General features: G+C 41.1%; 1 protein-coding gene across 3 annotated transcripts in view; it reads left to right on the top strand.

The window, feature by feature from the left end:
- slc17a9b (solute carrier family 17 member 9b) overlaps positions 1–14,073 on the top strand; it is a 54,121-nt gene that overhangs the window by 1,333 nt on the left and 38,715 nt on the right. For 2 of the 3 annotated variants that reach the window (XM_048549875.2, XM_048549874.2), the window contains exons 2-3: positions 4,594–4,791; positions 5,760–5,899. In XM_048549875.2, coding sequence (XP_048405832.1) covers positions 4,594–4,791; positions 5,760–5,899 — 338 coding nt within the window. Of the gene's footprint in view, positions 1–1,166; positions 1,263–4,593; positions 4,792–5,759; positions 5,900–14,073 lie in introns of those variants that run through there. The other variant, XM_059652802.1, reaches the window with a different exon arrangement.

The following is a 14,073-nucleotide window of genomic DNA, read 5'->3' as shown; positions in this document are numbered from 1 at the left end:
ACACTGGTTTGCTTTTGTGTTAGAAGTGTTAAATTTGTATGACACCCAGCAAAACTGAAATGATATACTTTCAACAACAAAGGTTGAACAGGCAGAGATGGTAAGAACTGCCGATGCTGAGTCTGAGATAACATCGTCTGGAGCTGGAAGAACAGAGCAGGCCAGGCAGCATCAGAGGAGCTGGAAAGCTGAGGTTTCCCGTCGGGAGCCTTCTTCAGAAATGGGGGAGGGGAAGGAAGCTCTGAAATAAATAGAGGTGGCGTGGGCAGTGATAGCAGGTAGGTAGTGGTGGGGATTGGTCAGTGAGTTGGGAGGAGCAGATAGGTGGGAGAGAAGACGGACAGGTCAAGGAGGCAGGGATGAAGCTAGTAAAGGTGACTGTAGGTAGGTAGTGGTGTGGATTGGTCAGTAAGGTGGGAGTAGCAGATTGGTGGGAGCGAAGACGCAGGTCAATGAGGGGGGAGCTGATCTTGGGATGAGGCGGTGTGGGGTGGGTTTGGAGATTTTGAAGCTAGTAAAGTCCACCTCAAGACCATTGGGTTGTAGGGTTCCAAGGCGGAATATGAGGTGCTGTTTCTCCAGTTTCCAGGCGGCATCATTGTGACACTGGAGGAGGCCCAGGATGGACATGTCGTCCAGGGAGTGGGAGGGGGAGTTGAAGTGATTCGCGACTGGGAGGTGTTGTTTGTCGTGAACCGAGTGTAGGTGCTCTGCAAAGCGGTCTTCGAGCTTTGGCTTGGTCTCACCAATGTAGAAAAGGCCACATCAGGAACAGCAGATAAATAGGCCACATTGGTGGATGTGTGGGTGAATATCTGTTTGATCTGGAAGGGCTTTTAGGGGCCTGGGATGGAGGTGAACGGGGAGTTGTAGGGGCAGGTGTAGCACCTCCTGCAGTTGCAGGAAAAGGTGCTGGGGTTGTTGGGGCTCGTGGGGAGTGTGGAGCGGACGAAGAAGTCGCGGAGAGCATGGTTGCTCCGGAAGGTAGGTAAGGGTGGGAAGGGAAATATATCCTTGATAGTGGGGTCAGATTGCAGGTGGCGGAAGTGGCAAAGAATGATGAGTTGAATCCGGAGGTTAATGGGGTGATATGTGAGGACAAGGGGAATTCTGTCTTTGCTTTTATTGCAGGGAGGAGGTGTGAGGGCTGATGTGTGGGAAACGCAAGAGATGCCACTGTCGACCACTGAGTGGAGGAAATTGTGTTCCTTGGACAGGCACAGGATCTTTCTGCAGAAAAGACATTACTCAGGGGTTATCTGGTAAAGGTCTTTAAGATAATTATGGATTACAGTAGACTGGATGTAACAAAAAAGTATCCTACTGTCAGGAAGTCCAAAATTATCAGTCATAAATACAAAATATTCTAAGTACAATGGGAATTTCAAGTGAAGCTTTTTTGCTGAAATAGTATAGGGGGTGGAATATGTTGCCACACAAGTTATGATTTTGGCACAGTGATTCAGTGGTTAGCACTGCTGCCTCACAGCACCAGTTTGATTCTTGTCTCGAGCGACTGTCTGTGTGGAATTTGCACATTTTCCCCGTGTCTGCGTAGGTCCCCTCTGTGTGCTCCAGTTTCCTTCTACAGTCCGAAGATGAGCAGGCTGGGTGGATTGGCCATGCAAAATTGCCCGAAGTGTCCAGGCATGTGTAGGCCAGGTGGAAAAGCCATTGGAAATGCAGGTTTATAGGAATGGAGTTGGGAGGTGTTAGTCTGGATGTGATGGTCTTCAGAGGGTCAGTGTGGACTCAATTGGCTGAATGTCTTGTTTCCACAAAGTAGGGATTCTATGATTTAAATGAATAGCATAGGTACATTTATGAGGAGATAAGACTAGAAAGATGTGTTGATGAGTTAAGAGAAAGCTTATATGGAGCATAAATGGTGGCATTGACTAGTTACCGTAAGACAGCAGAGCAGAAGTGGGCTATTGACCCATCAAGTCTGCTGCACCATTCAGTGGAACTTGTCTGATTTGCTAATCCTCAACTCCACATTCCCCATAATTCTCGACTCCTTTACTGATTAAAAATCTGTCTACCTCAGCTGTCACTGTAATTAATGAGCCTCAACAGCCCTTTGTAATAAAGAATTGCACAGATTCTCTGCTGTCTTAGAGAAGAACCTCCTCCTCATCTCTGTCTTCAATATGAAACCCCTTATTCTGAGATTATACCCCCTGGTCCTACACTCTCACAGAAGGGGAAACAACTGCTCTGCATCTACTCTGTCAAGTCCCCTAAGATTGTGGTATATTTCAATTAGGTCACATTTCATTCTTCTTTTTTCCACTTGGTACTGGCCCAATCTACTCAATCTGTCATCATAAGACAATGCTGCCATACATGTTGTGGTCTGTTTCTGTGCTGTAGATTGTGTGCATGTCTCTACTAATACAAATGATATGTAAAACTTAGTTTGACTATTTAAATACAGTGAACTTCCACTTTTATCTTTGCCTGACTTTACATTGTCATGACCTCTGTTCCAGAAAGGAAGTCCAAACACAGCACTAGCGATATCACTTGATTCTGAATATTTATCAAAACATCTTTAACAAACAATTAAATTGAACCTCCCCCTTTGTTTTGCAGTTTTATCATGTTACAGAATATATCATTAAAGAATAGTACTTGTGACAGTGCTGAGTCCATTGGAGCGAACAAAACCTTTAAAGAAGTTGTTGTAAACAGCATGAACATGCTAGGGTCAAAAGCCAAACCACATTATAATCGAGTTTATCAAGGTACATTTTCATTTTTCCGTTCCAATTTCACTCCCTATAAATCTTACCATCGATTCTTTTCGGTAAAATCCAAAGGATAGTTCCAGTCCCTAAGAGGTACATGTTCGATTCCAGAAAGCAAGACAATCTGGAGGAGTCAAATACTCACTTGTGGAAGAGGACAAAGACCAATTAGCCCAGAGGCCACTGTTGGTATTAAAACAAGATTTTCTGCACAAAGCGAAGTGTGAGTTTGAGAGGTTTGTTGTGAGGTTATTCTGTTTTGGAAGCCTTAGGCAGCACAGGCTTGGATTGAAAAAGACACTCACTGAGGAATTCTTAACTTACCTTTAACACTCTCAATGGATTGCAGATAGGTTCAGCTGAATTGGGGGATCCTCCACTCAGGAGAAAATTAAAGTTCTGACATAGTATTAATTTTGGGATCCTTAACTGCAGAGTCCACTGTGAGTGTCATGTGCTGCCAAAAGAGTAACATTGGCACCGTAACATTGTAGGAGATCTAGCTGTTCCAGAGTATGACAAGGCCAGATAGCCTGACATCAGGAATCTATTGTTAAGGAATTGTTGACCTTAGTGATTATAATGAGGCCAGCCAGGTGATCCTCATAGAGGGTGAGTTCCCTGACTGTGGCTGTTAATCTGGACCAATCAGGGAGCCCTAGCTGACAGATAAGAACAGGAGAGTCAGACATCCTGTTTGCTCTGAGAGCTGGCTCATAGGGAGCTGATCAGTGTCAGGGACTCTCCACTTGTAATTAAAGGGTGACTTTGCGACAGGGTACTGGCCTCTATGCATTTATTTCATTAACAATGCATTTAGAAATTCCCAATATTATTTAAGTCTGATTTTGGAAATGGAAATTGCATTTAACAAATTGATTTAAGTTTTGTTAGCATGTAACTAGCAGTGTAGATAAAAGAGAATCAGTAGATATAGTATACCCGGTTTCTAAAAGACACTCAGTAAGGTGCCACACAAAAAGCTAATAGCCATGTTAAGGGCTCATGGTGTTTTTAAATGTATTGTATTGGATGAAGATAATGTCCTAATTAATCAATGAGTAAATAGAACTTTATGCTTTATATACTATATACTTTAAACAACAAGCATAATTTTGCAAATGTTCCCACATATTTCAGAACCCCAATGATAATTGTTTTGTGAGTTTCTGTGCATGTGATTAAATTTTTCACTTTTATTAAAAAAACTTCTGTTTTGAGAATTATTAAGCAGATAGAAAGAGAATTTCAATCTCCTTCGATGAATAAAGTAATTGCTATTACCTAAACTGAACAGAATAGAAGAGCACTATTTGATTCCTGTCCAAGTTGAATGGTTAGATGTTTTCAGTTGAATAGAATTTGAATATTATGGCCAAGAGAAAGAAGAAAATTGGCCTGTGCTCTTACTGTTGATACCCATTCAGGGAAATAAGTAGAGACTTCTAGACATTATGTAAGTACAGTTAACCGGACCTCCCTGTGATGTTGTTCAGTCAAGATATCTGCTGGTGCTGTTAGTGTGGGTACAACTAGTAAGAAAAGAGGCAGAATTTCAGTCCACTTCACTGACTGCAAGGATAAAATGGGAACAGTATGACTGGGGAGAAGAGAACGGTAGGTACTTTTTGTAGGACATTCCCACCTTACTTTATAAACAATACGAGTTCTATTTTCAGTATACGAATAATAAAGTTTTTACTTTGAAATCAGCTGACTGTTCACTTTCATATTTGTTGGAAAATAGTCAACATCACAGCTTGCATTACAGTGCCTGCAGAAATGTTTTCATGGTGTCGTTAAAATGATGAAACAACTTTGCGTTTCTTGATTCCAACAGGTTGGAAGCCAAGCCATGGATTGCCTTTTTGTTTGTGGGCACGTGCCTAGTGTACTGTGTCAGAGTAACACTGCCTATCTGTGTAGCTACCATGGCAGAACAATTTGCATGGGACAAGACACAGTCTGGAATTGTGCTCGGAAGCTTTTTCTGGGGATATTGCCTGACTCAAATCATAGGTGGCCACATTAGTGACAGGTGAGAAAGATATCTTGCCTTAGTCATGGAAACTTTATATTTGGACACTTGCATGTAATAAGTCCTTTGTTTTTTAAAAATATACTATATAACAGCATAATCAAGTAATGTTCAACATTTTCAATCTGCTTCTGATCACTTTGCTTTTGCACTTGGGCTACAGGAGAAATCTTTAATGGATGTCTAACCTCAAACAACAGACTTCTTTGTAGGTACAGATAGTAATTATTTGGCCTGAATATACTGTATTTCGCAAGTAAGTTTCAAAAGTAAACCATGCTTAAGAAAGACATACTTTTTTTATCAATACACACGCCACCTTGCATCACATTGGCATTTGGTCTATAAATAACATGGACAGAGCATTACAGTTTCAATACAGTGTGGAGCTGGAGGAGCACAGCAGGTTAGGCAGCATCAGAGGAGCAGAGAGTTGACTTTTTGGATTGGGACCATTCATCAGGACTAGGCAGGGGGAAGATAGCTGTGAAGTAAATAGAGGGCTGAGGGATGGGGCCAGGGGTAGGTAGGTGGCACGGTGATGGATTGATGCGGGTAGGGGGTAATGGGGACAGGTCAGTAGGAAGGGTGGCAGATAAGTGCGAAAGAAGATGCACAGGTTGTGTCAGATGAAGGAGGCAGGGATGAGAGGGAGGGTTGGACATGGGATGAGACTGTGGGTGGAGAGATTTTGAAACTAGTGAATTCTATGTTCAGGCCTTTGGGCTGTAGGCTCCCGAAGCGGAATGTGAGATGCTGCGCCTCCAGTTTGCAGGTGGCGTCATTGTGGCACTGGAGGAGGCCCAGATGGACATGTCACCAAGGAAATTCTATAACACTATTAATATGTCAGGATGCCATTATAATGCTTTCACATTGTGTGGGTTGTTAGTTGTTGTCATGCTTTCTTGGTAAAAATGCCATGTTTTCAGTCAAATGCACTGACAAACTTTTCCTTTTTTAAACAGATTGGGTGGTGATAAAATACTTCTCCTTTCAGCTACTGCATGGGGCTCGGTAATTACCCTCACTCCACTTATTGTTCACTGGACCTCTACACCAATCACTTTTGTAACCTTATCCCGATTCCTTATGGGCCTGTTTCAAGGTGAGTAGCAACCATCAGGGGTGGAGGTGAGGAATGGGAAAGATTTTTTCCTGGAATTTTAAACATAATATAGAGTGAAAGAATGCTGCACTCTTTTTCTCAATGCTTGTCTTTGCTAGTTTTCCATGTGGCCAACTCCGAATCACAAGTGCATGATGTCATGGCAAATTAAAAGTGTAAAATCAATTGCTGCCTTTTTCATAACAGTCCCAAAACTCCATTCTTTTTCTCTCCAAGTTCTTGAGGAGGTCCAGAGAGAGGATGTGGAAAACCTGGGCATGAACTATTCCAGGAAGGAGCTACGTCTGATACTGGTTGGACCAGGTCTACCGGAATGTATAAATAGGGCTGTTAAACAAATAAATGGGTGGATGTTTTGTGGGTGATTATAACACCCAAACGTTAAGTAGAAGGGATAAAAACAAAATTCAGAATACAAAAAGAAATGCAGCTGCATGAAATCTATGGTTGGTAGTGAAATGATAATGCTCTCTGCTGACCTGGAATAAAATTGTCACAAAGGGCTCACAAACTTTATGATGTGGATTTCACTATTCCTGACATTTCATTTGATTCTAGTGCCAATTACAAGGGAACTGTAATGTCTGCCTACTGTGATGATATCAGTGGCTTAGCAGCCAGCTGCATTGAAGAATTCTTACAGACAGCAAGCCAGAAAATGTAGCTCACTGGAAATCCTTCACTTTACAGACTGGAGGACATTGACTGGGGCAAACAAATAGGATTAAGATGGAAGCTGGAATTTCATAAGCAAGCATAAAAAAACTGATTAAAAAGCCAATGACATTTTATGATAATAGAAATATATGACATTCACAATCATCAAATTTGCCTTTCCAGACCAAATAAGCTATTCAGTAATTATGACTTAGTTGCATCCCATTCAGAAAAGCATAACATTTCAGAATATATGTGTAATTTCACAAAAAAAAGTGATTTTGAAAGACTTCTATCTGTGAGGTCTTCAATAATGTACCCTTTGGAGGAGCAGGGACTGACTGACAACAACCTCTACATTTCTTATTTTACTGTATACATACATAAACCAGAATTCTGAGATAACAAGGTGAAGAGCTGAAGGATGAACACAGCAGGCCAAGCAGCATCAGAGGAGCAGGAAAGCTGACGTTTTAGGCCTAGATCCTTCTTCAGAAATGGGTGAGGGGAAGAGAGTTCTGAAATAAATAGGGAGGGAAGGGGAGGCAGATAGAAGACGGACAGAGAAGGTAGGTGGAGAGGAGACAAACAGGTCAAAGAGGTAGGGATGGAGCCAGTAAAGGTGAGTATAGGTGCGGAGTTAGGGAGGGGATAGGTCAGTCCAGGGATAATGGAGAGATCAAGGCGGGGGGATGAGGCTAGTAGGTGTGGGACTTGAGGTGGGAGGAGGGGCTAGGTGGGAGAAAAGACAGGTTAAGGAGGCGGCGACAAGCTGGGCTGGTTTTGGCATGTGGTAGGGGGAGGGGAGATTTTGGAGCTTGTGAAGTCCACATTGATACCATTATCCCTTCCGAAGTAGGGTCTAGACCCGAAACATCAGCTTTCCTGCTCCCCTGATGCTGCTTGACCTTCTTGTTCATCCAGCTCTACACCTTGTTATCTCAGATTCTCCAGGATCTGCAGTTCCTACTATCTCTAGGCTAGAGTTCTTAACAGTTTCACAATTTTAATGATGCTGATCATTTCCCCATCCTTGGAATCACAAAATATGTGGCAATATCAAAATCCAGGGTGCAGAAAAAAAGTGTAGGGAGTAGTTAAAGAAAACTGAAGAGAACAGAGCAAGAGTTGTGAAAAATATAAGTATATTGCTTAGTCTGTAACGTGTTGGACAAAGCATCAACAACAAACATGGATTGGAGTCAATAATTAGAAGGAAGGAAGTGGACGTATTGAGAACAGCAGGTATTGGCAACACCTCAGTCAAAACATCCTGAAGTCTTTTGAACAATTGCAGAGTCTTTACCTCAATTACCCAGAGTAGATTTATGATTGGCTAATAAGCAAATTTGGTGTGGAAAGGTAAGGCCTGAATTTTCCTTTTGTCAAGGCATTGTTGGTGAGTCATTGACCTATGTCCTTTGTGATTGTGTCAGTTCTCTTGGTAGTCTGGCTTATTAAATCACCAATCTCTTTAATACACACAATTTAAATTATATTCTCAAAAAGTTACAAATAAAACTGCAAGGCTAAATTGGTGAGAATATTTTTTCATTTGACTTTTAAAATTGAAGTGTTGATGGAAAGACAAAGAGTTTTAAATTGTGCTGTGGCATCTTATGAAGTGGTAAGTACATTGGTTTAGAGATTGTAATTCTAGGACAAGATCTTGATGGAGACGTCACACTAAATAGTAAATTATTTGTATCAAAATCATTTATCTGGTCATTAAAAAAAGGTTGATAATTTGCACTTTTTCAATCTTTGCAAATTTTTGAATGTCAACAGTGCCACCTTATGTTTTGTCAGGACCAAAGTTAACATAACTTTGTAAATCAAATCTTTTGAAGTATCATGAATATCTTTCCTAATTTCCTGGAATTTTGTAAAAGGAGAAGTAAGTGCCATTTTTCCTGGTTGAAGAGAAAATGGGAAGTGGCAATAAATTGGGAGCAGAAACTCTAGCTGCTGATCATCTTACCTCAGTTGTGCTGAATATCATTTTAAGTTTCATGCACTAAGGAAATCCACCTGATGTTTATGGTGTCCTTGCTAAAATAAAGTGAATCAGTTCTCAGGAGACTGTAGGGACTAGGCTGCACTTTTAGTTTGATGATTAACCAGGAACTGGTGGTGTTTTTTTTTGCCAAATCCAAACTGTCAGTACACATATTTCCTGATTTCAATCCGGCGTTGGCTCATATGCTGATGAAAACTTCATTCATTTCTTTTGCTTGACAGTTCTAATGTACTCTAGGCTGGCTTCCCACATCCTAGAGCTGGAAAACATCATTCAAAACAGTGTTGCCTGTATCTTAATTTTTATTAAGTCCAGTTCACTGTTCATGCTTCTGCTCAATGTCCAAAATTGCCTCATGGCTAAAGAAAGCCACTTTGTAAACATGCCTCCTTAATCTCAACCTTCCCTATCTCTGCAATCTCCTCCATGCTCACACATTTTTCCCCCCTGAATCAACCTGTTCAAGACTTTATTACACATCTCTGGAGCAGGTGGGGCTTGAACCCTGTGCTCCTCGATCCTTTAAGGGAATCCTTAAATCCATCTCTGTCCAAATCAGCCCTAATATTTCTCTGTATGGCTCAGTGCCATACTTTGATGGTACTGATTTGAAATGTTTAATATGTAGAAGGCATTATATGAACATGAGTTATTGTTGTTATTGATATTAATTCAGACTCAAGAAGGTAAATTATGACTCAAAAAACAACATGTAGATGCATTTATGGAATATCTTTAACTTGGTAAAATGTACCAAGTCAAACCTAATGTCTGAGACTAAAGTCGGGGACTTTCTGCCATTTCCTGTTGACTGGTGACCTGTTAATGAAGCCTGCAGTTAAAATTAGTCAGTCCTTCCCCCATTACATCTCGATGAGCTGGCTGCTCATAAAACCACATCCCCGCCTGAGGTTTAGAAGAGATTCCTGATGGCCTACGTTGAGAGTTTAAGCTGTACATTTTAGAAATATGCTGTTGATTTGCTTCAGGCAGCTGTATCTTTAGTGTCTGTAAAATCATCTAAGTGACAGAAATATCACAAGTGGAGTGGGAAACTTGGCCCATCTTAATTCATTTATCTAGGGATCTCCCATTATCTCTTACAAGATCCTTTAGTTTTTACATCTGCTACTCAAGCTGAAAGTTTAATCCATATGTTGATTACCCTTTTTGTGAAGGCAAATTTCCTGATGTAAATTCTGTTTTTTTACTGGTATAAAGCAGTATCTTTTAGTTTCTGTTTCCCCTCAACTCACATTAAGGTAATGTATTAGTCTAACTTTTCTTTGTTACTTTAGCAAAACCTTTTATATACTTCTACAACATCACCTCACCCTTGAGATCCAAACTGCAAATTGCAAGACTATCTAATCTTTTCTCATAATTCAGATCTCACATTTGGGAGCAACTCTTGTGGCTCTTGTCTGCAATGTCTCCAATACTTGACAGTTTTCATTGTTTGCAGACCAACAGAACTGAACACAATGTTCAAGATTTTGACTGATCAGAACTAGGTACTGTATAATTACTACTCTCTCTGATTCACGTTCTAATGCCTTGGCTATGTAGTTCAAAATCCTAACAACTTTGTTAATTGCTGTTTTCTAGCTAGCTCAGCGTATTGTGTCTATTAAGATTGCAGATCTGTTCTAATTAGTGAAAATAATTCATGAACTACATGTATTGTCCATTCTCCTACCTGTGTGTGGCATTTTGTTACTTATGGTAACAAAACTGTATTTCTACTAATGAATAGATTGCTTCAAAGCAATGAGTAGGAATGTGTGAATATTGTCCGTAAGATATAGGAGCAAAGTAGGCCACTTGGCCCATCTGCAGAGGGGTATAGGTGGATTAAATGAGTGCATAAAAGCTTGGAAGATGGAATATAATGTGGGGAAATGTGATGTTTTGCGCTTTGGCAGAAGGAATTGAGAAGATGAATATTGTTTAAATGGCAAAAAACTGCAGAAAGCTTCAGCATACAGGGATTGGGGTGTTCTTTGTGTTTAAATCATAAAAAGCTAGCATACATATTCAGCAGGTAATAAGGAAGGCAAATTGAATGTTGGCCTTCGTTTCACAGGAGCTAGAGTTTTCAAATAGGGAGGCCTTGCTAAAACTATACAAGACACCATCCAGAGCACAGCTGGAATACCATGAACAGTTTTGGTTGTTTCATCTAAGGAAAGATATACTGGCATACACTGGAGGCAGTCCAGAGGAAGTTAACTGGCTGATCATGGATACAGAGGGACTGTTTTATGAGGAGAGTCTGAGTAGATTGAGCCTGTGCTCATTGGGATTTAGAGGATTAAGAGGTGAACTTATTGAAACATACAAGGTTCTTAAAGGAATATTCCAACCCTGCACATTCGTCAAGACATCCGTGGTGATGAGACAATGGAATGCACTGTCTGGAACTCTGATGGAAGTAAGCCCAGTGGAGGCATTCAGGATGTCATTGGATGGATTTTTGGATAATGATGACATGCAGAGATTTGGGAAAAAGGCGGGAGATCAGCACTAAACAATAGAGCCAGTGCAGGCATGATGTGCTGCAGGACCTCCTTCTGCACCACAGAAATTCTATGATTCTATGACTTTATGACTTGGCAGGGTAGATTGTTTTCCAAAGTGGGGGAGTCTAGGACCCTACGTGCATGATCTCAAAATAAGAGGTCGCATATTTGAAACAGAGATGAGGGAGGATTTCTTCTCTCATTGTTTAGTGACTTTATGGATATCTTTACTACAAGGGGCTGCAGAGGCAGGGTTGTTGAGATAATTCAAAGCTGAGATAGACAAACGTATTTTTAATTAGTAAGGGAATCCAGGGTTATGGGGAAAAGGCAGCAGAGTAGAGTTGAGGATTATCAGATTAGCTATGATTTCATTGAATGGCAGAGGAGCCTTAATGGGCTGAATGGCCTGCTTCTCTTATCTCTTATGGTCTGATGGTTTTGTAGTTCCTCTCACAATTTTTAACCAGGTTTTAAAATCTCCTATTTTGAGACTTTATATCCTAGCCATTTTTATATATATATATTATACACACACGCACATATGTTAGGTTTATTTCATTTCTTGTCTGTGCCTCTCCTTCCACTATTCTCTTTGTGATCTCCTATTTACCCTTTGCACACCAGGTCACAGTTTCCATTTCAGTTTGGTTGGAATCGATCACATTAGCTACATGTCCTGAGTCAGTACTAGAGCCAGTGTCCATGAAAAGAAATCTCTTCCCTGCATCATTCCTTTGGCTATGTATTAGTCCTCTTCATTGGTCTGTTTTATGTCGATTTGCAAGTGGTTTGTGCAATAAACCAGAACCGCTTGAAGGTTCTGCTTACTAAAGTAGTTCCTCACTCCAGGTATTCTGTCATTGGAGCTCCTTCTCTATTCATTCTCCCATTCTTTGTCAGTTTTGTAACTGAGCATTTATTACTGTCGATGAATAGCTAAAAAATTAGTCCTGTAACAAACTTGGGTTCCTGTGCCATTCAATGAAATCATAGCTGATCTGATAATCCTCAACTCTACTCTGTTGCCTTTTCCCCATAACCCTGGATTCCCTTATGAATTAAAAATCTGTTTGTCTATCTCAACTTTGAATTATCTCAACAACCCTGCCTCTGCAGCCCCTTGTAGTAAAGATATCCATAAATTCACTAATCAATGAGAGAAGAAATCCTCCCTCATCTCTGTATCAAATATGTGACCTCTTATTTTGAAAGCAGTTACAGATTATGCATGTGACATGCCCTATTTTTGCAGCAAGGTTCGAAGAAATGGTGAAATACACAAAACAGAAATTTCTGGAGAAACTCAACAGGTCTGCCAGCATCTTTGGAGAGAAGGCAGGGTTAATGTTTTTAAGTCCAGTGCATTTGAAATGTTAACTCTGGTTTCTGTCCACAGATGCTGCCAGATCTGCTCAGCTTCTCCAATAATTTCTGTTTTTGTTTCAGATTGCCAGCATCCACAGTTCTTAGTTTTATTATAACAGAGAAATGGTGCTTGGTATTCACATTGCCCACACTGGTTGCTATGTGGATATTTACAGCTGATGACATATCCAATGTGGCACCCTCCCCTGGGTATCAAGAAACAGGCTGTTTAACAAACCCGTTTGAAGAGCCTCACTGAAGCAGGTCGGACATGGGCAGATAAAGATGTGCTGGAACTTTCTCACGATTGGCTGCATGCTGAATGGCTGTCAGATTCCTGCTGTTGGTCTCTTTTCAAGGAGGTGGCTTCTGACAATGATCTTAGCTGCTCCTCAGTGACTGCTAGACAATTGAATGCATACTTCACAGATCATCTGCACTTGCCCTCCACCGAGGTCTGTGGCCATTTAGGAATGGTGACAGCCTCCAGATAGCAAGCTGGGGTGGATGGATCTTGCAGTTACCCAATATGCAACAGCTGGGCTGAAAAATGCCATTGCCACCATTGGTCATCCTTTGGAGTATTTTGCCTCCTGCTGTGACAATCTGGATGCTAAGCTTACAATGTACTTTCACTAATCTTCAGAGGATGACTGCAGCCCCAACCGGTCTGCCATCTGCAGTGGCCACGCTGCCTTCTCCTGTTGGAAGTGTTGCCACTCAGAGCCTCAAACCGCTATAGATTCCACCTGCCGTCTGATTGATGAGGTTCCTGGAGGTGGCCTCTTCATTCTTTCCTTCCTTAAAAATCTCTTTCATGGTCCTTCTTTGGCCTTTTCTGTTTCCCAACCTACTGGGATTGGGACCCTGGAACTAAAATCCAGCCTGCAGTGTATAAGTCAGGAAATATAAGGCAGAAAATATAAAGTAGTTATAAATCTTCTAATCCTAAATCATGTACAGAAAGGAAAGTGACTGTTGGGAAATTCAGATAAGATTAATTGAGATAGGAAAAGCACAAACAGTAAAGGAAAATAATTTTCAAAATGCTGTCCAGCACTGATTATCTTCAGAGCTAATGAGATAGCACATATTCCTACTTGTCCTCAGCATTAACTTTACGTATGAGCTGATGTACATTATAAGCACACCTCGTTCACAAATACATCAGCTCTCAATTTCTCTGTTGTCATTAGCGGAAAGGTAGTCGGCAACTAAGTCAAGTTTCGTGGTTGCATTCAATTCATTTCATGATGTTGCGGTTCCGGTGTCGGACTAGGGTGAACAAGGTCAGAAATTACATGACACCAGGTTATACCCCAAAAGGTTTATTTGAAAATACAAGCTTTGGGTGCATAGCCCGTTTGTCAGGTGAAATGAGAAAGACGCAAACAGCACACAGAATTTATAAGAATACACCCCACAGATTTATACGTGTGTGTCTGTGTGTGTGTGAGAGAGAGGGGGAGAGAGAGTGTGTTTGTGTAAGGGAGAGAGAAAGTGTGTGTGTGTGTGTGTGTGTGTGTGTGTGTGTGTGTGTGTGTGTTGTGGGAGAGTGTCTCTCCCCCAACACACACACACACACA

This window comes from Stegostoma tigrinum, chromosome 19 (genome assembly GCF_030684315.1).
Source record: "Stegostoma tigrinum isolate sSteTig4 chromosome 19, sSteTig4.hap1, whole genome shotgun sequence".
In the NCBI taxonomy this organism is placed as follows: domain Eukaryota; kingdom Metazoa; phylum Chordata; class Chondrichthyes; order Orectolobiformes; family Stegostomatidae; genus Stegostoma; species Stegostoma tigrinum.
This window is presented reverse-complemented; position numbering and strand designations above follow the sequence as displayed.